Source organism: Canis lupus, chromosome 10 (assembly GCF_003254725.2).
Source record: "Canis lupus dingo isolate Sandy chromosome 10, ASM325472v2, whole genome shotgun sequence".
In the NCBI taxonomy this organism is placed as follows: Eukaryota; Metazoa; Chordata; class Mammalia; order Carnivora; family Canidae; genus Canis; species Canis lupus.
Genome location: NC_064252.1, coordinates 2,136,993 through 2,159,997, shown reverse-complemented (window position 1 = coordinate 2,159,997; position 23,005 = coordinate 2,136,993). Strand labels below are relative to the sequence as shown.

The 23,005-nt window shown below is 58.2% G+C and overlaps 1 protein-coding gene across 2 annotated transcripts; it reads left to right on the top strand.

Annotated features, from left to right (window-relative positions):
• Window positions 1-180: 180 nt before the first annotated feature.
• Window positions 181-22,990, top strand: CTDSP2 (CTD small phosphatase 2). 2 transcript variants are annotated; one of them, XM_025476806.3, is made up of 8 exons: window positions 181-341; window positions 13,195-13,343; window positions 15,041-15,079; window positions 15,494-15,595; window positions 16,086-16,142; window positions 18,363-18,455; window positions 18,607-18,792; window positions 19,271-22,990. In XM_025476806.3, exons 1-8 carry the CDS (start codon window positions 278-280, stop codon window positions 19,394-19,396), a joined length of 816 nt encoding a protein of 271 aa, XP_025332591.1. In that variant the 5' UTR covers window positions 181-277; the 3' UTR covers window positions 19,397-22,990. The 2 variants fall into 2 exon arrangements, with proteins under 2 accessions (XP_025332591.1, XP_025332592.1); XM_025476807.3 differs by lacking the exon at window positions 181-341 and adding an exon at window positions 3,854-3,929.
• The last annotated feature ends 15 nt before the right edge of the window (window positions 22,991-23,005 follow it).

Sequence of the window (23,005 nt, the reverse complement as noted above, 5' to 3'; positions counted from 1 at the left end):
GCACCCGGGGGAGCCGCTGCCCGGGCCGCCCGCCCTCCGTACAGGCCGCCTCCCTTCCCGGCCCGGGGAGGACGCGAGGGCGGGGATGTGAGCAGCTGTGGGAGCGCGAGCGTCGGAGCCGGAGCCGCAGCCGGAGCCGCAGCCGCAGCCGCAGCCGCAGCCGCAGCCGCAGCCGCAGCCGGAGCCGGAGCGGGCCCCCGCCCAGGCCCCCAGCCCAGCCCCGCCTGCGCGCCCGCCGGCCCCGCGCGCAGCCAGCCCGGGCCCGCGGGGTTGTTAGATGGAACACGGCTCCATCATCACCCAGGCGCGGAGGGAAGACGCCCTGGTGCTCGCCAAGCAAGGTAGGGGCAGCAACTTCCCAAAACTTTGCGTCGCCCCCGGCCGGGTGGGGGGCTGGCCCCGCCCGGGAGCCGCGGCCGGTCCCCGACCTCGCACGACCCCGACCCGACCCCCCGCCCGCGCGCGCCCGCGGCCCGGTCCGCGCCCAGACCCCGCGGGGGCCGCGCGGGGCCCGGCTCCTGGCGGCCGGGGGGAGGGGCGCGCCCCGCGCAGCTGTCACCCCGGCCCGCGCCGCCGCCCCCGGCGGGCAGCCCCGCCGAGCGGCGCCCGTCCCCGCGCAAGGCGCGAGGCGCGAGGCGCGAGGCGGGAGGCGGGAGGCGGGAGGTGGGCGGGCGGGCGGGAGGCGGCGCGGGGCCCTCCGGCTGCGGGCGGCGACCGCGTCCCGCGGGACTCGGGACCAAGTTCACCGCCCGGAGGCGGGGGCGGCCGCGGGGGAGGGGCCGGGCGGGGGCCGCGGGGCCCTGGGCCGCGTCCTGCCGCCGTGGCGGAGCCTGCGAGCCCGACCCCGAGGCCCGGCGGGCCCCTCCCCGCCCCGGCGCGCCTCCCCGGGGCCGCGGCTGCACACAGAGCCGCGTTTGTTTAGCCCGGGAGCCGTGTCCCTGGTTACATAATGCGCCGGATGGCATCGGCCCCGGCGTGGTTGGGAGCCGCGCAGCGCAAAAGTGCGAGTGCTCCGTGGGCAGCGGCGCGCGCCCCCGCCTTCCGAGGGCCGGAGCCGCGCGGGGGGGCGCGGACGGCAGCGGCCGGGCCGAGGCCCCGCGGGGGCGCGCGGAGTCCCGGAGTTGGGTCGCTGCAAGCCCCGAAACTCTTTTCCCCTCCCCCACGCTCCTCCTCGAGCCTTGAGGAATGTGTCCAAAATAGCGGACAGAATTTTCGTAGGGAGTAAGGACTAGTGTTGGGTGTTTTGTTGTTTTTGTTTGTTTGGGTTGCGGGGGGGCTGTTTCTGGAGAACTCACCCCCCTCCCCCCAGACAGGGGAGAGCAGGCTCCTCGTACCAAATCCGGAGCCTTCCTGCCCTTCGCTGGCCCACCCAGGATAGGATGCGCAGGGTCAGTACCGCAGTTGAACATACTGAGGCCTAGACCCTGGTGGGGGGGGGGGGGTGTCAGCTGGGGCTCCTCACTATGGCCCACATCCCCCTATTTGGAAACATTAGTCAGCAGGTCGCTTATTCCTGGGGTTCAGTTCCCAAGTAGCTCCCCCAACTTTCCTAGGGGCAAGGCAGCTGTGGTGTCAGCCTTTCCCATTCCTGGAGTGGAGTGGGTGGAGGGGCAGCGGATGCTTCCTGCGTTGCTGGCCCCTTCTTAAATAAGCTTGCCCTGAGGAGGGGGGAGCCTTGCCTAATCAGATCCCAGCCTCCCAAAAAGCCCTTGCTCTCCTGGCTGCATCACTGACTAGGCCTTGTGACCCCAGGGGCAACCTCACCTCTGCTGGCTGCCCAGCTGTGCTGAGGCCTGAACGGGGAGGCTTCCTGTGTTGAGAACTTGACTCCTGCCTGTTCCCAATCTCAGCCCAGGAAAAGACTCCAGGAGGCAGCCAGAAGTGAGGAGATTGAGGTGTGGAAGATTCCAGAGGGGTCCCTGTTAGTGACGAGTGGAAAGAAGGGAAGAACGATCGCGTGCTTCCCTGCTCTGGTCCGCCTGTCCAAGCGGCTCTGGAGGGTGCCTCTGGAGGGTGCCGTCCTGGCGAGGGACTCACACCACCAGGAGTGAGAGCAGGATTGCTGAAGGGGCATCTCACACATCAGCTGGAAGTTTCAGCCAGCAGGGCTAGTGTCGGGGGTGGGGGGGTGGGGGGGGTGGAACAGAATAGATGACAGCAGGAAGCAGAGCAGCTGGCTTCTTGACAGTGCTCAGTCGCCGATGTTGGTTGGATTTTCTTGGAGTTCCGCTTTTTGTTTTCTTTTTTGTGTGTGGTTTGTCCTTCAGACTTATCCGTGGAGGAATCTGAATTCTCAAGCCAGCAGCCATGGGTCTCTCTCTCTCTCTCTCCCCCTCTCCCTCTCCCCCCCCCCCTCTCCCCCGTCTCCGCCTCCCTCCCTCCATGTAATTTGATTGCATTCCAGAGAAGACATACTATTTTCCCGGGCCGCTTGGGCACCCAGCAACCAGCAAGCCAATTTTCTGAGTCTCATTATTTACAAATCCTGCATCCCTTTTTTTTTTTTTTTTAAAGCAGGGGTGGGGAGTAGATGTTTTAATGATCTCCTTTAGGAGTTAGTTCCTTGCTGCTGTGCCACCCCCCCTACCTCCAGCATCCCATCTCTATGCCCTGCCTCCCTTTGGAAAAAGGGGAAGGGGTGTGAGGCAGTTTATTAAGAAGTAAATTTCTAGAAAAAGCCAAATTTTTCCTAGTCTGGGTGACTTTTAGTGAAGTAGTTTGCCATTGCAGGGTTGTTTCTTTGTTTTTGTTTTGTTTTTTTCCTTTTTAGCATCCTGTTCTTGGAGCTTTAAGGCTGTCTGGGTGTGTTGATGATTCAAAAGTAATTACAGTAAGGGAAGTAAAACAAAGTTACTGAAAGCATTGATGATAAAAGGACCAAAATTGGATCATCTTCCCAGACAGATGGGTGAAATGGCTTCCTGGTACAGCAAGGACAGGCTTGTGTGTAACATCAAAAGTAGAAAAGAAAAGTTAATATCAGTTTGGCCAGAAAATGGCCATTTATTAGAGCCCCATACGAGGGTGTAACCCCATTGCTGGGAGGTGGTGCCGGAGCTTTGGAGTTGGATGGGGGGAGCTGAGAAAACAGGACCAACCCTGTAACCTCCCCGTGTGAGGTGAGAGGGTGGAGGCAGCCTCATCCAGAGCTCATTGTGACCCGCGGGTCCTGGGGGGGGCAGGGGGCAGAACCCTTTTTGTTTTCCGTGAGACCCAATGACCCTTCCTCTCAGGGAGAGAGGAATCCTGCTGCCCTGAGTTGGCTTCTTATATGTCAGACTGCACAGGTGCCAGTGGCTGACCATCCCTAAGAGGGTGAAGGTGAGTTTTTCTAGCTCTTGCTTTCTTTCCATCAGGGAGAAATTCTGCCTTATTTTCTCATGAAAAAGCTCAGACATCTTTCATTGTCGTTGTAGGTCAGCCCTTCACCTGAAAAGCTTAGAACAGGTGTTGTTGGGGCTCCCTTCCTTAGTTCACCCTTTGTGGGCGCGCAGGGGGCGGTCTTGGCCCCTGTGTGGCTCCTCTCAAGTCTCCTTTGGGGTTTTTCCTCCATCTTGGAAGGGGGTAGGGCCTGGGGGGTGACCCAGAGGCTGTGTTTGCTCCCTCGGGGAGAGCCCCAGAGAGAGCTGCTAACTCCGCCCCAAAGTTGGTAAATTCCTAACATCCCAAGCAGCTTGTGCTTCTGCTGCTGCCTCTGACTTGCAGAACTCTCAGGGGAGCAGGACTTTGCAAGCCCCTGAACCAGCCTTCGGAGCTGGCGGGGGGGTCCTGGGGGGGGGGGGCGGGGGGAGTCCTGTCTCCTCCCTCCTCAGCTGTCGGGGTTTACAGCAAGGCGGGTTCATCCTCCGTGGGAACATCCACATCCGCTATGATAGTGGACTTTGCCAGAACGGTGACTGCCGGCGAGGGCCCATCAACCCAAAGCCAAGGTGAATGGTGCCTTTCTGTGGAGGACTGCAGGAAGGAAACGGGAAAGACAGACGATCTGTAAATGCACACGTACTTAGGGACAGATATATATCCCTTCCCCTTCTCCACCTTCTTCCTGCCAGCTTTTGGGTAATTTAGGCTCGTGTCTTTATCCCCATCTTGAGAGGTTTGCTGTTTGATTGGCTGAAATGGGAAGGGGTGGGGGCCCAGGCAAAGTGTTCATTGTTACTTCAGAGAATTGTTCCAGGAGCAGAGTTAGTTGCTTCAGGCCTGGTGCACATCCCTACTTTTCCTATTCATGGCGAGATTTAACAGATCATTTTAGTGTTTGGAGTGACTTATCTGTGAAATAGAAATGTTGATTTTTCCGCTCCCTAATGCCTAGTACTTAGGAGGTGATTGAGAACTGTCCCTTCTTTTTTTTACGCAGCTAGACCACCACTCTGTTCCTCCTTCCCCCCAAGGACACAGTGCAAACAGCACAGGGTCATGTGGCTTTTATTGTTAAAGACAGGTGGCTGGGGGTCAGAGGGGACACTGATGTGTGGGGGCTTGGGCCTTCTGGAAGGATCAACCTCTGAGGCTTGCAAACAGCCTTGCTGCGCAGACCCTTTCTGTGTACCAGTGTGACTTGGGATGGGATTTTATCTGCACTAATGCGAGTAGCATGCGCCTTGGGGCATTTGCAGCCCTGCCTGGTGCCGGGGCATCTGGGTACCGGTGGGAGGAGGCCAGGGGGCCGCGCACCTCCTGTGAAGAGTCTCTGAAGCCTAAACCTTCTAAAGCAGTTGCTCAGCCTTTCAGAAATGGATATAATGAACGCTTGAGCCAACTCTGTGCTGCATGCTCACCCTGGCTGTGTTTGCTTTGAGAGTTAATGGGCCCAAGGAGATTCACATTTCTTTTAGGGAATTCTAGTAACAAGGAGAGAGATTAAAAAACTGGGGTTTTGAAGAGAAATTGATGTTCTTAAGCTATGTCTTTGCTGCTTTGGTTTCGGGGTGCAACATTGAGAAAGCACAAAAGCGGCATTAAATTGCTTTTTATCCTGTCTCGGGCCAGCTTGCTTGCGAAGCACAGAATGAACTCACTTGTCTTGGGGTCATGGGGCTGGGTGTGGCCGACATGATACCCTCCCTCTTCTGAAATGGAGGCATAATTCCCACCTGGGATGTAGATGAGCTCATTAATGTGTAACTCTTATAAAGGAACTGGTAGAAATCAAAGTGGAGAAGTTGACTTAGAACTGGAAGCTTCTCCGGACCAGAGGCCAACTAGAACAGGGTTTCTTTGTCCAGCAAAATGCCCAGCCCTCTCATGTCTGTGTGCCTGCACCAGGTCTGTTACTACAGAATGGGTACTCCAGGGAGCACCCAGCCTCCCTCCAGGCAGGAGCTGCTGATGTCTTGTTTTATGGGTCAGCTATTCTAGGGGTTGGCCTTGAACTTGATCTTTGAATAGACCTCCTGACATTTCCTTTCCCTTTGCAGGTGCTCCTAGTCCTCCCCTCTGCCCCCTATAATCATACTCTGCCCTTATTCTCTTTTTATTCTATACTTTTTTTTTTTTTAACTCTCTCGATGTATGACTAGCTTTTGCATTCTGTAGAATTTGCTCTCCCCCACCCGCACTGTTCTCAGGGAACAAGTGTGGCCCCATTCCCAGTGAGAGCCAAGCAGATTCATGGGAAGGCTCAAATCGTAGAACACAGGCCTGTGGAAATGCCTTCCCAGTATGATGGATCCCAGCTCCTCTGTTCCTAAAGCAGAATGGGGCTGGGGCCCCTCCTCCACAGGAACAGGGCCCTGCAAGAGGGGACAGCAGCCTTGGGTCTTTTGACTCAGTGATAGAGCAAGTACTCCTAGAAAGGAGAACCAGACCCTGGGGTACAAGTCCTCTGGGACTGACAGAAACACAGCCAGTGAGATGTGGTGGGGAAAGGGACCAAGGGGACACTGGCTGAAGCACTCTTCAATCCCGGAAGGGTTAGTCAAGGATCACTGGCAACCTTTAGGCATTGGCCCGCAGCCAGGGACACACATCAGGATCTCCTGTGACGCTTACTAAAAATATAGGCCCTACCTGGGTGCTGCTGAATCAGAGCCGGAGCAGGTGGGCCAGGCATGTGTGTGTTCCAAACGCTCCCTATGATTCTGACAAGTGTCCCTGGAGAAGAGCCAGGTAAACACAGCAGTGGCCCCAACTGCCTGCTTAGCCCGGAGCAGAAAGCGTCCCCTGGAGGGATCCAGTTTAGCTGTTTGTTAAAGATCCTGTGGCTCCTAAAGGGGGCTCCTGAAGTTTTCTGAGTGTGAACAGAGTAACGATTCTCCCCCAGGAGAGATCACAGACTATTTATAGAGCACTTACCATGGGCTGGATACTCTTCCTAGCTTTTTATATCTAGTATCTCACTTAATCCTTACAGTGACCTGTGAGATAGTAATTAATCCCTGCTTCCCAGATGAGGAAACCTCTGCTGAGAGCTGAAGCACCTTGTCCAAGGCTACACAGCTAGCTAGTGTCAGCCAGGACCCGGACTCCAGAGTCGAGCCTTAACCAGGACCTACACTGCCTCTCATTGGCATTGTGCATTCCACTTTTTAATAGTGCAAGCTCCAGGTAAGCTGAAACCACCTTGTAAGGGACCCTATAATGTAGACTTTCTTTTTTTTTTTTTTTTTTTAAGATTTATTTATTTATTTATGATAGAAAGAGAGAGAGAGAAGCAGAGACACAGGAGGAGGTAGAAGCAGGCTCCATTCCGGGAGCTCAATATGGGACTTGATCCCAGGACTCCAGGATCGCGCCCTGGGCCAAAGGCAGGCGCTAAACCGCTGAGCCACCCAGGGATCCCCTAATATAGACCTTCTCCCACTGGCCTGTGAGGAAACTGAGCCACAGAGAGGTTGTGCCTTAGGCAAGACCACAGCGCTGTTTGAGAGGCTGAAGTGGGGCAACAGCTAGTTTCTTGACTTCTGGCTCACTGCTTTCTCAAGTGGACACACCTACACTGGTTGGCTGATCCAGGTGAAGCTGAGAGGTGTGGTAGGACAGACTCCCTGGCTGACTTCTTCCAGTCCTTCTGCAGAGACCAGCCACTGGAGGAAGAAGGAACTGGTTGGCCAACCTCAGTGAGAGAGAGAGAGTGTGCGTGTGTGATGGAGACAGACTGTGATTCATTTTTGTGGAGTCCCAGAAAAGGTCAGTTCCTAGGTTTGGCCCTGCTACCACCTCTGCACGTCCTCTGGAATGAGAAGAAATCTGTATGACCAGTGTGAACATTTGGAGATTGAGACTGAGGGTAGGCTATGAAAGTACCCTGTGCTTAATGACAGGCCAGGCCCTAAGGCTCCTATAATTCCCAAAGCTCTGTGGAGTAGGTATTTAGTCTTCCCATTTTACAGATGAAGAGCCTGAGGCCCAAGGCCACACACCTCTGTGGTAGAGTCAGGATTGAAACCCAAGTCCACAGCACTTTGTGTAAGCACTCTATTGTTCACTGGTTGGAGGAGAGGTGGTTGAGGGTCCCTTTGTCCTGTGCCTTCACCTCTCTCTTTCTGCATCTCACTCGTGCGGGAGTCACCAAAAGCGGGCCTACGTAACCGGAGGGGGAAGAGGTACTAGATTCTTCGTGGCTTTCTACCAAATCAGGCATTCCAGGAGTCAGCCAGAGCCAAAGCAAGGGCCTCAACAGCCACCAAGAAGGTGTCTGTGTCCTGCTTGACAGGTTTCTCTTAGCCTCCCAGCCTCCCGAGGGACCTGTTCGGCACCTCCTTCTGGGGAGAGGGAGGCTCGAGGTGGGATGGGGTGGTTTCCAACTGCCCCCCCCCTCCCCCCGCAATGACGTCTCTGCCCTAGCTGGCATGCTGGGGCGAGGCCTCCGGCAGAGGCAGGAGCAGGATCCAGCCCTCTGGGCTCTCCTGGCTGGCATCTCTGGTCTGTCTCAGCTGTCACTCTGGGCCATTGATCGCTCCCTGACATCCACGGAGAGCCCACTGGGCCTGGGGGCCGAGCCTGCTGCTGCCACGTGTGAGGAAGCGGCCCCTCCATCCCTAGTCCAGGACCTGTTGTTGCTTCTGGGCACGCCAGCCCCACCCCAGCACGTTTTTAATTTTTTTTTTTTTTTTTTTTTTTATGATAGTCATACAGAGAGAGAGAGAGAGAGGCAGAGACATAGGCAGAGGGAGAAGCAGGCTCCATGCACCGGGAGCCTGACGTGGGATTCGATCCTGGGTCTCCAGGATCGCGCCCTGGGCCAAAGGCAGGCGCCAAACCGCTGCGCCACCCAGGGATCCCCCCAGCACATTTTTGAAGTAGGATTTTAAAGTCTGTTAGAGCCGCCTAGGAGGGCGTTTGGGCAATAACTTGTATAAAGGCTGAGTGATAGGGTATCTTGATCATGTTTTAGAAGTTGCCCAGAATCCCCTGGTCCCAAAGCAAGTCCTTCTGAAGGGAATGTCCCTAAAATCAAAGCTCGGTGTTGAGATGAGGGGACCAGATTGCCAAAGGGGGCTGGGAAAAGGCAGGGGTGGGCAGCTTGTGACCCCAGCCGCACCCTGCAGGTGGCCTATAGGCCCCGGGACTGAAAAAAGCCCTTCTTTCTTAGAAGCAGGAGACGCAGGGAGCCCTCCTGCCCAGAGACGGGGCTAACGGAGACCCAGCCCCGGGAGAAGGGCCTGGATGCTGGCGGCGGGGAGCATGCACAGTGCGCTGTGGGAGCCAGGCAGCCTGGCTGAACTGCCCTTCAGAGCCTCCGGAGCGGAGCGGGACTGGCGGCCTGCCCCCCCCCCCCCCCCCCCCGCTGCCCACCTGTGCCCGGGGTGCCCCTCCATCCACCTGGCGCGGGCGGCCTGTGCTCGCCGCGGGCCTGGGAGGCCGCCTCTGCGGGGAGCCCCCGTCAGACGTGTCTTGGCCGCTGGGCCCAGGCAGCTGGCCAGGAAGGGCCGGAAATGCTCCAAATACTCTCCTTCCTGCGCCGGCTGGGGGAGGGAGGCCCCTCGGAGAGGCCATTTTATAGTGATGGCCACGCCGGAGCCTCTGCTCGGGGGATGGGAAATGGAGGGAAGGCCGCCCCAGGAGGGAACCGAGGAGGCGGCCTCGCCTGAGCGGGCTGTTGCCCGGCCTGCGGGCCTGCCTGCCCCTCCCAGGCAGACCCGAGGACTTCCTTTGCTGGGACGCGAGGCTGTGGCGTTGGCAACAGTGGTGTCTGAACCTGACCTTCAGAACAAGGTTAAAAATAGTGTCGGCCCGGCAAAGGCAGCCCTCGGTCTGCGGGTGCCCGCGCCGCCCCTCCTCGCACGGGCTCCTACCCTGGCAGGCGGCGGTGGCTGGAGGGGAGGTGGCCCTGTGCCTGCAGAGGGTAGCCGGGGTGTTTGCCAGCCCGAGACCGCGGCTTCCTAGTGGATGCGAGAGGAGGGGCAATTCCCACCCGTGGAACTGCTCACGATCACGCTCCTCCGGCCCCCTGCGCTCATCCTCTCTCCTCCAGCTGCACATGCTGGGGGTGGGGGGGGTCCCCTGCCGCTGGCCTCCTCCGGCCTCATCCGGCCAGGTCCCGTTGTTGCTAACTAGTGGTCCTCTCCCCTCAGATAGTTAAAACGAGCCCAGCACTTAGCTTTCGTCGCACAGCGCGTCACTGTTTGCCCCTCCACTGGGGAGTCAGGCTGGGGTGTCATCGCAAGTAGTGGAGGAGGACGGCAGGGCTCACAGAGGCTGCGGTCAGGTGAGCCCCAGCCCCGCCCGGCTCTGGGAAGCCTCCAGCAGGGACCTGGGGGAGCGGCCTGGCTTCCCGGTTCTCAGCTACCCCGACCTGACCCGTAAGCCAGAGCTCCCCTCATGAGGTCTGGCTGGTCCTCGCCAGAAGTTGGGAGCCGAGAGAGCAGGTGCGCGTCAGCAGCTGGCCAGGAGAGGAGGGGCGTCCACAAAGCGCGGTAGCAGGAGGGCTGAAGGAGGGGAGCAGCTGGTTTGGGGCTCCATGGCACCCAGTGGAACCCTGCCCTCCCTGGTTGGGAGACCATACGCAGCCTGTAAATCCTCTTGTGCCCGGTGCTCCTGTCCTGGGAGGGGGGCCGGTGCGCCTCTGCATCACACACGGAGCGGAGGGGTCAGGGGTGGCCTGCACCTGGCTGTCGGACACGACACTGGAGGAGCCCTCTGAAAGGCTCTCTGACACCAGTTTCAGATCCCACTCTGACGAATGTTCCCGCTCACCCTTAAAGCCACCGAACAAAGCAGGTCTTTGGCCAAAGCTCCTGTCTCCAGTCCCTACCCTTCTCCCTCCCCCATTGTCCTCTTGATTTCCCAGAGGTACCTGTCAGAGCAGGGGCAGGGTGGGATGGGGTGAAGCCAGCCCTGGAGTGGAATCCCAGAGCCTTGAATTGCTTTACCTCTTGCACCTTTCATGGCCCACCCAGGAGGACAGCTGGGAAGGGTGCTGGGCCCCAAACTCATCCTTTACTTTCCTAGCCTAGAGAGGAGCAAACATTCTGAGAGACTGAGCGTTCCCCCACCGCTGCTCGAGTGTTGTAGGAATAAAGATACATGATCCCCCGGAGCCGTCAGGGCCGGCGGGCGGGGGTGGGGGCAGTGGGTCAGACTCCTGGCAGATCTGGGTTCAGATCCCGTGTGCTCTCTCTCTGCATTGGTTTCCCTTCTGTGAAATGGGGAGTCCGTGCCTACGGATGGGTCTGTAGTGAGGATTATGTGGGGCGACGATGCAAGTGTCCTCGTACAGGGCTGGCGCATCCTCAGTTCACAGTAAACATGACCGAGGCCCAGAAGGACCGAGTGGCCCGTGCTCAGCACCTTCCTGCCGCAGAAAGGAGGCTTCCCTGTTTCCAACCCCCCCGGGCCGTTGCCCCCCGGTGAAGGCTTCCACAGGTCCTGGCTCTGTAGAAACGACAGGCCCTGGGCCACTCAGCGGTCACAGCCACCAAGCAGCTGCTCTGCGCAGGCCCTGGCTGCTGAATGTGCCCGGCCGAGGCCGTTGCAGGCCCCGCGGGGAGGCAGCCGTGCTGGGGGGAGGCTAAAGAGGCCGTGATGGATGCTCAGAGGCAGCGTCCATAAAGGCAGAGGCACAGACAGCCCGGGAAGGACTGAGGACCTGTGGGGTGTTGACCTTGCTGCCATGGCCCGCGGTCCCTCCGCAGGCCCACACTCTGTGCTCCAGAGGGGTCAAGGCGTTTGTGGTCTCTGAGGCCCCGGGGGCTGCTGGTGACTTCGTGTTTTTGAGAAGACCTGCGTCACCTGCTGAGTCCAAACCGAGCTGTGAAGCCCCCCCGCCCGCCCCGGGCCGGCTCCGTCTCTGGCTGAACCGCCTCTGCCTGTTGGGCCTCCCGCAGTGGGCACCGCGAGGCCTCCCCGTGGCCCCGGCCAGCTGCCCCTGTCACACCCCTGCCTCTCGGGATTACTCAGCCTTCACAGCGCCTGTCACCGAGATGCCGAGAGCATTCTTGACGGCCTCTCTTCAGGAAAGGCTCGGGCTGTGTGGCCTTTTAAGAAAGGCTCCGTGCCCGGGTTAAGCCTCTGATTGTGGTTCTGCGTGGAGAAACCATAAACCAAAGGAAAAGGGGTGGTTCAGCTTGGTCTCGGAGCTTTGTGTCAGCGTCTGCCTGAGTCCCCCGCCCGGGGTTGAACGTGGGCCCCACGGGCAGGACGGGGAGAGTCGGGGAGGTCTGGGGGAGGTCCAGGGGTGCCCCGTCCTGCTCTCGGGTGCTGGGCTCCGCTCTAAGGCTGGGCTCTTGGGCACAGGGGCCTTCGGGGGGCGGGGGGGGGGGGGCCGGGGCAGCTCCTGCATGGAAGGCACCGGCCCCAGGCCCTGGCAACCTGGGCTCTTCCCTCTGGGCCAAGGGCTCAAGAGTGACACCGGGTCCGCGGGCTGAGGCTGGGACAGCCTGGTGCTCACTCGGGGTCCTGCCAGTGTTGGGGGGCTTGTCCCCCTGGGAGCGCGAGAGCTCTGAGGCGGGAAGGCGGCCTGCACCTGCAGGAAGCCTGGCTTCAGTGGAGTCAGAGCAAGCGGGCAGTCCTGGGCGGCGCTGAGCCCCCGCCGCCGCTCAGTGGCCAGTCGTCACCCTGGTCGTCACCCTGGTTGGGGGATGGGGCTTGGCTCTCCGCTCCCCAGGGTGCAGGCGGCTGCGCCTCTCCTCCCGGAGGCCACCACGTCGCCCCTGCCGCCTTTGTGGAGGGAGCGCTCAGGAAAGTCGCCCTTGCTGCCGGTTCTGTTTGCCTCCGCAACGCTCCCCAGGACAGGGGTTTCCAGATCCCCTCTGTTTCCCCGCACCGGGGTTAGCCCCGCGGGGGGTGAGCCGGCGGCACCATCCCCGAGGCCCCTCCCACCCCACAGCCCGGGGCTGGGCCTTCCCGCAGCGGCCCCGCGGCGCCACCTCCCGGCCGCGGCGCCCTCACCACCTCCTGCACTCGCCCGGGCAGCTCCTGTAAGCAGGAAGCACCAAAAAGTGCTCTGAAGCCCACTTCCCGGCGATCTGTGATGCCCGTGGCTCTGCGTGCCGGCCTGACCTTTCTGGGGCCGCCTTGCCAAGCCTCCCGTTCAGATGGCCTTGTGTTTCCAAAGCCTGGATTAGCAGGGCAGGAGCGCGCAGCTGCAGCCTAGAAGCAGGGCCCTCAGCCTAGGGTGCCTCCCAGGGGCTTGGCCTGCCCGCGGTTTATGGGTCAGGCCTCGTGCCCGTGCACTCGGGGTGCCCGTGCGGTCGGGGCGGTGAGGGAGAGTGTGGCCGCCTCCCTGCAGCTGCCGCTGTGTCAGTTCTCTCACCTGTTGCCCCGGCCTGGCCTCCGTTCTGCGGCCGCTGACTCGGCACCTGGGGAGCAGAACTGCAGCCCCACTAACGAAGGGGCCTTAGGTCTCTCCCTTGTCTAGAGCAGCTAGTTCTGCGAACTGGGGTCTGTCCGGGGGGGGGGGGTGCATTTTCGCCTTGGTCAGCATCACTGTTGAGGGTACCTTCACTGTGCTGCTACAGGGGGCAGCGCGGCAGGACCCCCGGCTCCGGGACCTGGCCCCCTCATCAAGTGCCTCTCCCCTGCCATGGGATGAAGACCAACTTCTCTGCATCTCATTTCCCAAGCCAGCGAGCCTGCTGTTTCCTCTTTAGAGACATGTTGGAATGAGCCTGGGCACTTCAGGGTCTGTCATCTGCGGGACGAGCGGATGTGCTGTGTCGCGGCAGGGCTTACAGTTCGGAGGGGATGTGTGCACAGGGTCCCTTTGGACAGTCGCCCTGTAGCTAATGGCTCATCTTCCGTCTGCTCTAGGCCTGGTCTCCAAGTCCTCTCCTAAGAAACCTCGTGGACGGAACATCTTCAAGGCCTTTTTCTGCTGTTTTCGTGCCCAGCATGTTGGCCAGTCAAGCTCTTCCACTGAGCTCTCCGCATACAAGGAGGAAGCCAACACCATTGCTAAGGTAGCTAGATGAGGCTGGTGCGGTGCCAGCAAGGGCGCCCCGGCAGCCGCGGCGTAGTTTGCCCTGAAGTCTCAAAGTCTCTGGCTCAGAGGCCCCTCCTCTGTCTTTCCCGAAGCAGTCCATCTCCTCTCTCCTGGCTTCCCTTTGCCATGTGGGCCATTTGGCCCTCCCTGGAGTTTCTGAGAGCCCCTTCAGGCCAGAACCTTCCAGGTTCCAGGAACTTTGCAAGGCGCTTTGCATACATTATCTTAGGCTATCTGTAGGGCAGCCCTGCTGGGAGGTTCACGAGATATTCCCACTTACACACCTGGAAACTGAGCCAGAGGCTTTGTGTAGCCCCAAAGACTTACTGGCTCCTAAAGAGTCCAAGCTCTAAGGTCTCTGGCTGCAGCTCTTATGTTTGTTGTCCGTACTATCCAAAGCTGTCTTCCAAGTTACCTGACTTCCCGGGAAGCAAGGAATTGAATTTCTGCCACACCCTGGACACCCTCTTCCAGCCCTCCCACCCGGGGGGGGGGGGGGTGTCATAGAATAATGCGGATAATGGATGTCTTTGAGCCTCAGGCTGAACAGAAGGTCTGTCTGCATCTCAAGGGTGGGGACAGCCCAGACCAAAACCCCACCTGCCCCTAAGGCCCTTGAGTACTTCTCTCAGAAAGATCAAGGCCTTGCTGTCCTTTTCCTCTCTCATAACCAAGACTGAAGACGTGTATGTGTCAGTGTGTTATCCAGTAGGGGAAAATGGGTTAATAAAGTGTAGTCTGACAGTATTACTTAGCAATTGATTTTTACAGAGTTCACAATAACATGGAAAAGTATCGAGTTGCAACATTAAATCAAAAAGCAGAATATGAAATTACCTATCGCGGGTAGAAGCCGCTGAAGCAGACCTGAAAGAAATACGCTAAAATGCCAACATTAACTCTTCCTAAACGCTAGGATTTTCATTTTTTTTCAGGGCTTCCATTAAGGGCACGAATCAAAAAAAAAAAAGACACGAATCACTTTGTATAGCCCTCACAACATTTTTATTACTAGCAAAATGCCAGGGAAGCCTTCTGACCTCTCTGTACTCCGCCTCTCCTCACGTTCCAGACCCCACAGTGTGGGTTCACACTGGCATACGTGATGTTTTGTAGGGGCCCAGCACCCTCCCCGCACTGTGTATCTCCCCACCCCAAAAGAAGGTACAGAAAACATGTGTTCTCTAAGGGAAGCTTGGGCTCCAGGACTCAGCAAGAGGTTGAACCACCACGCTGAGGAGTTCCAGTTTTGCTTCTGCCTCTGATTCCGTGTCCCTGAGTCAGCCACTGGGGTGCCCTGTTGCTCAGTTTGTCCAACCTAGAGGGAGTGGCAACTGAGGATGGAGACACTGCCTTCATCTTCATCAAATCTAGTGATGAAAGGCAGCACTGCCCCCCCCCTTACCTGTCCAGCTCTTAGGAAAAGTCACTTACAGGGGACCTGGCTGGCTCCGTCAGTAGAGCGTGAGACTCTTGGCCTTAGGGTCATGAGTTCAAGACCCATGTTGGGCATAGAGCTTACTTTAATAAAAATGTCACTTTTTTATGTCAGGCCCTTCCACGGGGCTGGGGTCTTGGGGAGAAAATCATCCTCCAGGCCTGAGGTGGAAACAGTGGGCTTTAGCTGGGATAGCATTGGCTGCCTGGCACTGACTGCCTCCTCTTCTCCCACAGTCGGATCTGCTCCACTGCCTCCAGTACCAGTTTTATCAGGTATGTAAATCGAACAAGGTACATTACTCAGAAGCCCCAGACCCCGTGATCACTTAGGGTGGTGCCCTCATTCCTTAGTGCCTAGCTGCCACCATCTTGGGGAGCCAATTGTCCCAGATACTTGCTGAGGGCCCATTCTGTGCAAGGCATTAGATTTCGGGGGACAGCTGACCTCTGTCCCATGCCAGCCCTGGCCTGCATCTCAACATGCAGGTCACTGCGTAGTCCAGTGGGAGGCTGGAGCCAAGCCATTTCTGTCTCTTCCTCTAGCTCTCGGCCTTCAGATGGCGCCTCATCTGGGTTGAAGTTGGGGGTTTTCTGTACCTTGCGATGAACCCAGTTCTTCCCAGAGTTCTGAGGAGAACACTTGGGCTTTCTTGGTGGCTGACCTCAGCAACCTGGCTCTGGTTTCAGATCCCGGGGACCTGCCTGCTCCCAGAGGTGACAGAGGAAGATCAAGGAAGGATCTGCGTGGTCATTGACTTGGATGAAACCCTTGTGCATAGCTCCTTTAAGGTAACTCCACATCTGGAGTTCTTCCTCCGTGCACCTGCAGCTGGGCGCCTCTGGCATTTTGGCCCTGCTGGCATGACAGGTACTCAGAGGCCGCACTAAAGAACGTGGATTAGGAATCCCCGCTCCCCTCGGCCGCTGCCGACAGTCTTGGGCTGCCCCTGGTCATGCAGCCCAGAGAGCCACTGGGGCTCTGAACAGGGCAGCCCTGTCGGAGGGTCTGAACCAGCCCTGGACCTTGCCCCCCCCACTTCGCGTATGGTCAGGGTGTTGGTTAACTCAGGAAGGCCCTAGGACTCTCAGGTAGAATCGGGGGTGGTGGTAAGCAGGGAAATCCAGGAGGGGATACTGTAATGGGGTGGTGGGAGGAGCTTCCTGGGGTCCCCGAGATCTGTCCCTGCTGGCTCCTCCCAGGGGACAGTGCAGTGGCTGTGGCAGGAGCTTCTTGTCTCCTTCCCACCATGCTGACCTCATTGACTTTTCTGCCTTCCAGCCAATCAACAATGCCGACTTCGTAGTGCCTGTAGAGATTGAGGGGACCACCCACCAGGTGAGCTGCCTGCCAGGCCTCAGCCAGCCCAGAGGCCTGCAGTCCTCTGCCCCCTCCAATCTGCTCCATCAGTTTGTCCCTTTCCTGCAATTTCAGCCTCTCCTTTATTGGTACCTCTCACAGGGCTTTATGATCTTAAAAAAAAAAAAAAAAATCAGCCTCTCATCCCCTTCTAGCTGCCTTTTTTTTTTTTTTTTTTTTTGCTTTACAGCCAAGCTGTGTTTAAAATCAAATGTCACTCAATAAGAGAAATAGCTGTCATTTACTGAATACCACCCCCTGGCCAGGGGGGCCAGTGCTAAGTGATGGCGTTCTCACTAATCTGGAGGAGTTGCTGTCTCTGCCTGTTCCGGCAAGGAAGCCAGGGCTAGCTGTCTTCTCTCCTCCTGGCCCACCCACTCGGTCTAGCTAGTGACTTTCTTCCTCACCAGCCCTGGCATCTCTTCCTCTGTGAAGCGTCTCCACTTCCCCTCCCCTTAGGTCCCTGCACTGGATTCTGCCCCAGGAAATGCTATCAATGAGCACTTCAATCCAAGTAAGCTCAGGCTCTGGCCCTGCATAACCGGCTCAGTCTGGGATCTTGTGGTGGTGACTGTGAGAAAACATTTACTCCAAAGGCTTGCCCAGAAGGCCTGCCAACTGGCCCGGGAGTTGAGGACATCAGGAACAATGCTCTGGTAGCGCTGATACCTATTGGCATGGCCTGGTCAAATAGAAAAGTTACTTATAGGGAGGGTGAGGATGGAGGTTCCCCTGAGGAGTCACCACGATCCTGTGTCCCTTAGAACTTCATTTTTTTTTTTTAAGATTTATTCATGAGAGACACAGAGGGAGAGAGAAAGAGACACAGGCAGAGGGAGAAGCAGGCTCCATGCAGGGAGGCTGATGTGGGACTCGATCCTGGGACTCCAGGATCATGCCCTGGGCGGAAGGCAGGCGCTAAACCACTGAGCCATCCGGGCGTCCCTCCCTTAGAAGTTTAGTTCCCAACACCACCGCCTCCCTACTGAGGCCCAGCACCTGCTCAGGACCAGGCTTGGCCCTTGGACTGCCCAGGTCTGCGCAGCTGCCCCTCACAGTCCAGTTGAGGGTATGAAGATGTACGAAGCCTGCAGGGAGAAGATGAAGGCATATTTTCAAACAGGCCAATATGCACTGTGAACTCCTGGCTTGACAGGGAGAAGCATGCATCTTGAAAAAGGGCTGAGATTAACATTGTGGGGTGGCTCCCTTCAAAAGGTGGGTTTTCAGCAAAGAGTGGGGAGGAGATGCCAAGCTTGATGAACAGCCGGGAAGAGGGGAAGGGACCTTTTAAAGGTTGAAGAAGTGGCAGATGCAAGGGAGCCAAGTTGTGGCTACTTGGAACAGAGGGTTTCTGCTGCAGAGCCACCAGGGGCCTGGGGACTTGGTGGCCAGTTAAGGCCACCTCCAAGGAGGGAGAGAGGCATGGCAGGTGTTCATTGAGCAGGGAGTCACATGGATGAGAAGCTTTGAAGGAATGCCTCTACTCCCATGGAGGCTGGTGCGCAGGAAAGATCCTGGAGACAGTAGCATGCGGAGTGAGGAGGGGCAGGCCCGTGAACCTTTTAGGCCAACGTGTACAAGATCCTGAAAGGTGGACGTGAGCGTTAGGGATGGCTGGCTGGGCAACACAGACCGGTGTGGGACACAAGAGCAAGACGTGCAAGGTGTACGACCTGCAGTCACTGAGGGAGTCATTTCTCCCTGGCACATTTCAGAGAAGCTGGGTGAGGACATGAGGTTTCACAAGTGCCAGTGACCTTGCCTGTTGGTGACCTGGACAGACTGCCCCTCCAGAGCCAAGGACAGGAAGCTCCCACAGAGGCTGTGGCTGGATTCAAGTAATCCAGGATAGGCTGTTTCCGTCTGTGAGGCCTATTCTTGATTACTTGTTTCTGGAGGCAGCTGATGGTCCGCCGCCTGAAACAGAGATGGCTTCTGGGACCCGGGCATGTGCGTTTCTTCCTTTGTGGGGTCAGGGTGGGGCGTCCAGCCCGCAGAAGCCTGGTGAGGTGACACCAGTGCCCCAGCCTGTGGGGAAGAAGGTGTCCAGCCAGACGGCCCCAGAGGTTGGGGTGTAGGGGCCACAGAGTGAGGTGCCCACCTGCCGGACGCCGTTGGTGGACGCGGTGATGGTGACCGTGTCCGGGGCTGCCCCCCCACCCCACGGCCCCAGCAAGCCTCTCTGCCCTCCCTCAGGTGTATGTGCTTAAGAGGCCTTATGTGGATGAGTTCCTGCGACGGATGGGGGAACTCTTTGAATGTGTGCTCTTCACTGCCAGCCTGGCCAAGGTACCTGCGGTGGGAGGGGAGGCGGTGCGGGTGCGGGTGCGGGTGCGGCAGCTCCGGGTGGTGGGGCCTCGGGCGGCACCCCTCCAGGGTAGGGGCGGGCGGGATGGCGTCAGCGCCCAGCACCCCCTCTCCTCCTCTCCTCTCTTCCCAGTACGCCGACCCGGTGACCGACCTGCTGGACAGGTGTGGGGTGTTCCGGGCCCGCCTGTTCCGGGAGTCCTGCGTGTTCCACCAGGGCTGCTACGTCAAGGACCTCAGCCGCCTGGGAAGGGACCTGAGGAAAACCCTCATTCTGGACAACTCGCCCGCCTCCTACATCTTCCACCCGGAGAATGCAGTGAGTGGTCGGACCCGCCCGCGGGCGGGGCTGGAGAGGAGGGCGGGGCCTGCGGGATGGTGGGGGCGGGGCTGGAGAGGAGGGCGGGGTCTGCGGGAAGGGGTGAGGCTGGAGGGGAGGGCAGGGTCTGTGGGAGGGGCGGGGCCTGCGGGGTGGGGCGGGGCTGGAGAGGAGGGCGGGGTCTGCAGGATGGGGGCGGGGCTGGAGAGGAGGGCGGGGCCTGCGGGATGGTGGGGGCGGGGTCTGCGGGAAGGGGTGAGGCTGGAGGGGAGGGCGGGGTCTGTGGGAGGGACGGGGCCTGTAGGAGGGGAGCTGATGAGGGCGGGACCTGCGGGAAGGGGGGGGAAGGCACCCCCAGGGGAAGGTGTGCCGCGCACACACACACACACACACACACACACACACACACACTCGCGGCACCCTGCCGGCCTCCTGGGGAAGAGGCAGTCAGATTGACGCCACCCCTTTCCTGCCGCAGGTGCCCGTGCAGTCGTGGTTCGATGACATGGCAGACACGGAGCTGCTGAACCTGATCCCCATCTTTGAGGAGTTGAGCGGAGCAGAGGATGTCTACACCAGCCTGGGGCAGCTGCGGGCCCCTTAGCCTTCCCCGCTCCAAGCGATGGCCATCCCAGGAGGGGACCTTCCTACACTGTGCCTTTATGACCAGCCTGACGGAGCAGAAGCTGAGCCTCTCACCCAACGGGGCCTGGGGGTAGAAGTGGCCGCACAGGGCTTTAGGACGGGATAGATGCGAGGTGGGCACGTGTCAGACCCAGACCCACAGCTTGTCTGCTCCTGAGTTGGGTTCCCAAATGTGAGTGTGTGTGTGTCCGTGTGACTGTGTGTGTCTGTGTGTCTCACCCTGAGTGGTGGCCCCACGATAGAAGTGTCTCAGGTGGAGAGAGAAACTGAAAGATGGAGACTCCCCAAATTAGCGTGTCTCCTCTCCAGTCACCCTGAGAGCCCCTGAGCTCGATCCAGAGAGGACTGTTGAAGGCTCTGTTGCCAAAGCCATGGCCTTTCCTCGGTGTCGGAAGGCTCATGCCAAGGAGAAAGGGTGAATCAGAGGCTGCCTTCCGGTGTCCCACGCACACGCCTTTCTGAAACCTTTCTCCAGCCAGCTACCGCAGACAGAAGACAACACGTCTGGAAAGATGAAAGCTTGTTTCCAGAACCAGTGGCGCCTGCAGCCATCAGGTCCACCTGCCTCCAGCCGAGTGCCTGGCATGGGCCCTCTCTGTCTCCCCGAGGTGTGGGCGCCAGGCCTGCCTTCCTCATCACCTAGCCATAGCCTCGAACCTGTGGGGAAGGAGGTCTTCTCCCCGCCCTGGAGGAGGACAAGTAACTTTTCCGTTCTTTAGACTCTTTTAAAATTCTCTTTCTAAACACAGAGCGTTGGGCCTGTTTTGTTTCTGACCAAGCTGCAGTCCAGGGCCTGAGATGAATGTGGGAAGCCTTGGGGGTACAGGGAGGAAGGAAACCCCCAAACCATGAATGTGTGTCCCCTTGGCTTATAGATCAGCTGAGCTCGGGACTGTGTTCCTCCGTCTGCTCTTCAGGGATTCTCTGCTGGTGCTGGTGTGAGGACTTCTGTTCCAAAGTCTGGGAAGGGCGCCCCAGCCCGGCCCCTCCTGTGTCCGGGGCAGGGCTCTTTCCTGTTGTGTCTTCCCCGGGGCCTGGCAGTGCCTCTCATTCTGCTCCTGGCTTGTCCCTCCTGGCTGTTGCTTTGTCGCTCCAGGGCCTCTGAGGCGTTCCTGCTCTTCCTGGGAACGGCGTTCTCATCTTCTGTTTGCCAGCGTAACGCATATGCTGCCGCCTCCTGTCGCAGGTGCGAGCGAGCCCGGCACACACCTGCGCTTCACGTGGCTCTTGCTTCCAGAGTTTCTTAGTAGCGAATTCTTTAAAACAGAGCCACGAAACAGAAGTTTTCTGAGGATGGAAAAGGAGAAGTGCTGCTGTAGTTGGGAGCACAAGGGCCCCCCACAAGGGAGCCCCACCTCAGCATCACTGCCTTAATTATGGCTCCCCTGGGGTTGGCTGAGGTCCTCGCTCCTCCCTCCCTCCAACTCTCCCTCCCTCCGAAGCAGGAGGCACTTCCTTTCCCCATCTCTGCTTTCACTGAGGACAAGGGTCACAAAGCATTTGTGAGTTGCTTCAGGTGAGGACACCCCCACTCAGGACTCCCCCCCCCTGTTATCCTTTTCAGTGTCCACACACGGGGTCAGCCTGAGGAATTGACCTGTTCTGAGCAGACCAGGCGGTGGAGCAGCAGCTTGATGTTCTGAGTGGTAGTGGGCCGACTAGAATCTTCCTCTAGCGCTGTGGAACCACCTCCCCTACTTGTCCCAAGGTTGTGTGGTCTTGGTCAGTGGTGTCACAGTGGAAGAGAGTCCCTGAAGCATGTGTGGTCACTGGGGTCCAGCAGGCAGGGGAAGAGGGCTCCGGAGCTAGCCAGGAACGATGCCACCTGCGGGAGAGTGACAGCTTCGGATCCTAGGGTCCTGGCTAGGCCTCTGTCCTCACACTGGAAGGGGCCTCTCTCCAACCCCCACCCTGAGGGTTAGCCCTGGGCCACATCCGCCCTCTGGGCCCAGCCAAGTTTTTCTGACCAAATAAGCAATAAGAGGCTCTAAGCTGATCCAGTTCCTAGGACCCTTTGTGCCCTCTTTGGGTCTCCGTGATTTTCCAGGTGAAGGGAGAGCCCGTGCCACCCCCTTTCCAATCAGGCTCGTCCGAAAGCCCTCGGTGGGCCTCGTGCCCGGAGCCCAGGATAGCTGGGCAGGCTTGCCCACTGCCCCCGCATGAAACCCCTGCCCTCTAGGCCTTGTTCCCGGCAGAACCGTGCCCTGCCCTGCCAGTCGGCAGGTCCTCAACAGGAATATCCTCTTCCCTTTTTCCCCCTTCTCCTGCCTTCTGCAGAGAAGGAGCTTGGCCAAATAAACCTAAACCGGGTCCGTCCGTGTGGACCGGAGCCAGCCTGAAGTCATTATATGCTGTCTGGTTTCCAGTTTCATAGTGTTAGGGGCAAGTGATGATTGCAGAACTTGCTCCTCGGAGGAACCTGGCCAGACTCCGTTTTGGAGGAGGGCACGATTGGGAGGGAAGCAGTTTAGCCCAGGATCTGTTCTGGGGCTCCCCACCGGCCCTCGCCGTTGAAGGCTGTCTTCAGCAGGTGGGGGGCCGCTGTGCCTGGTCAGCCCCGATTCACGCCATGCCCGCCACGTTCGGGTCTGTAAGGTGCCTCTTCGGGGACACAGTGTGTCTCTCTGATTGGGCTTCTAAATCCAAAGCCTGATGTTCGTGTCCCTCTCATAGGGGGAGCTTTGGACACAGGACCAGTCTGGAAACGGTCAAGGTGAGAGTTTCCACTCTGCACATTGTAGAGGGGACGCTCTGTAGGCCCGTGGGGCCTTTACCCTAAGAGAGGTTCAGCACATTTGCCTCCAGTTAACCCGGGACCTTCTGTTTCGTTCCCTCCCGCCTCCCAAAGATTTTGACCATTTTGTAAGTGTATAAACTCACCTCTGTTATTAACAGTGGCCCAGAAGCATCTTTGTGCTAAAAGCATGGGAAGTCTATCCAGGCAGCCCTTCCTTGGGAGATGGATCCCGTTCAGATCTGCCCCTGCCCCATTCCCCAAGCCTCATTCAGGAGGGCAGCCCCCACCCACGGAAGGCTGTCCTGAACCCCATGTCCCAGCCAGGCCAAGTGTCTGTGGAAGGTAAGCCTGTTTGCCCCTTCAGCTCTTCAGTCTGTCACCACTGTTGTTCCTCAGTCACTTTTTGTAAAAATGGGGTTGGTTTTGTCTCTTTTTTTTTTTCTTTTCTTTTTTAAACGCCAATAAATACTTTCATTCAAGCAGGGGAGAGAAGGCAAGGGTGTGACCCCCTGGGGCAGACCCTCCTCTCTGGGCCCCAAGAGCTTTGCTTATAGTCTCCCCACATTTGACACATTCCATGTCCTGCCGCTTTCCCCCTCAAGATGCCATTTGGAAGGCAGGGGGTCTGCTTCCCACTGTGACTGGGCTATGGGACACTGACTACCTTGCTTACGGATTCATGGTTTGATAAATTTGTTGTATTCAAAAACTTGAAATGTAGGACGCCATTAAGTGTCTGTTTATATTTTTGGAATATTTGTATTACTTACAATTAATTAATAAAAGCGGGTTTAAAAACCCCATCCAGGAATGGGAGCTGCTTCCTGACCC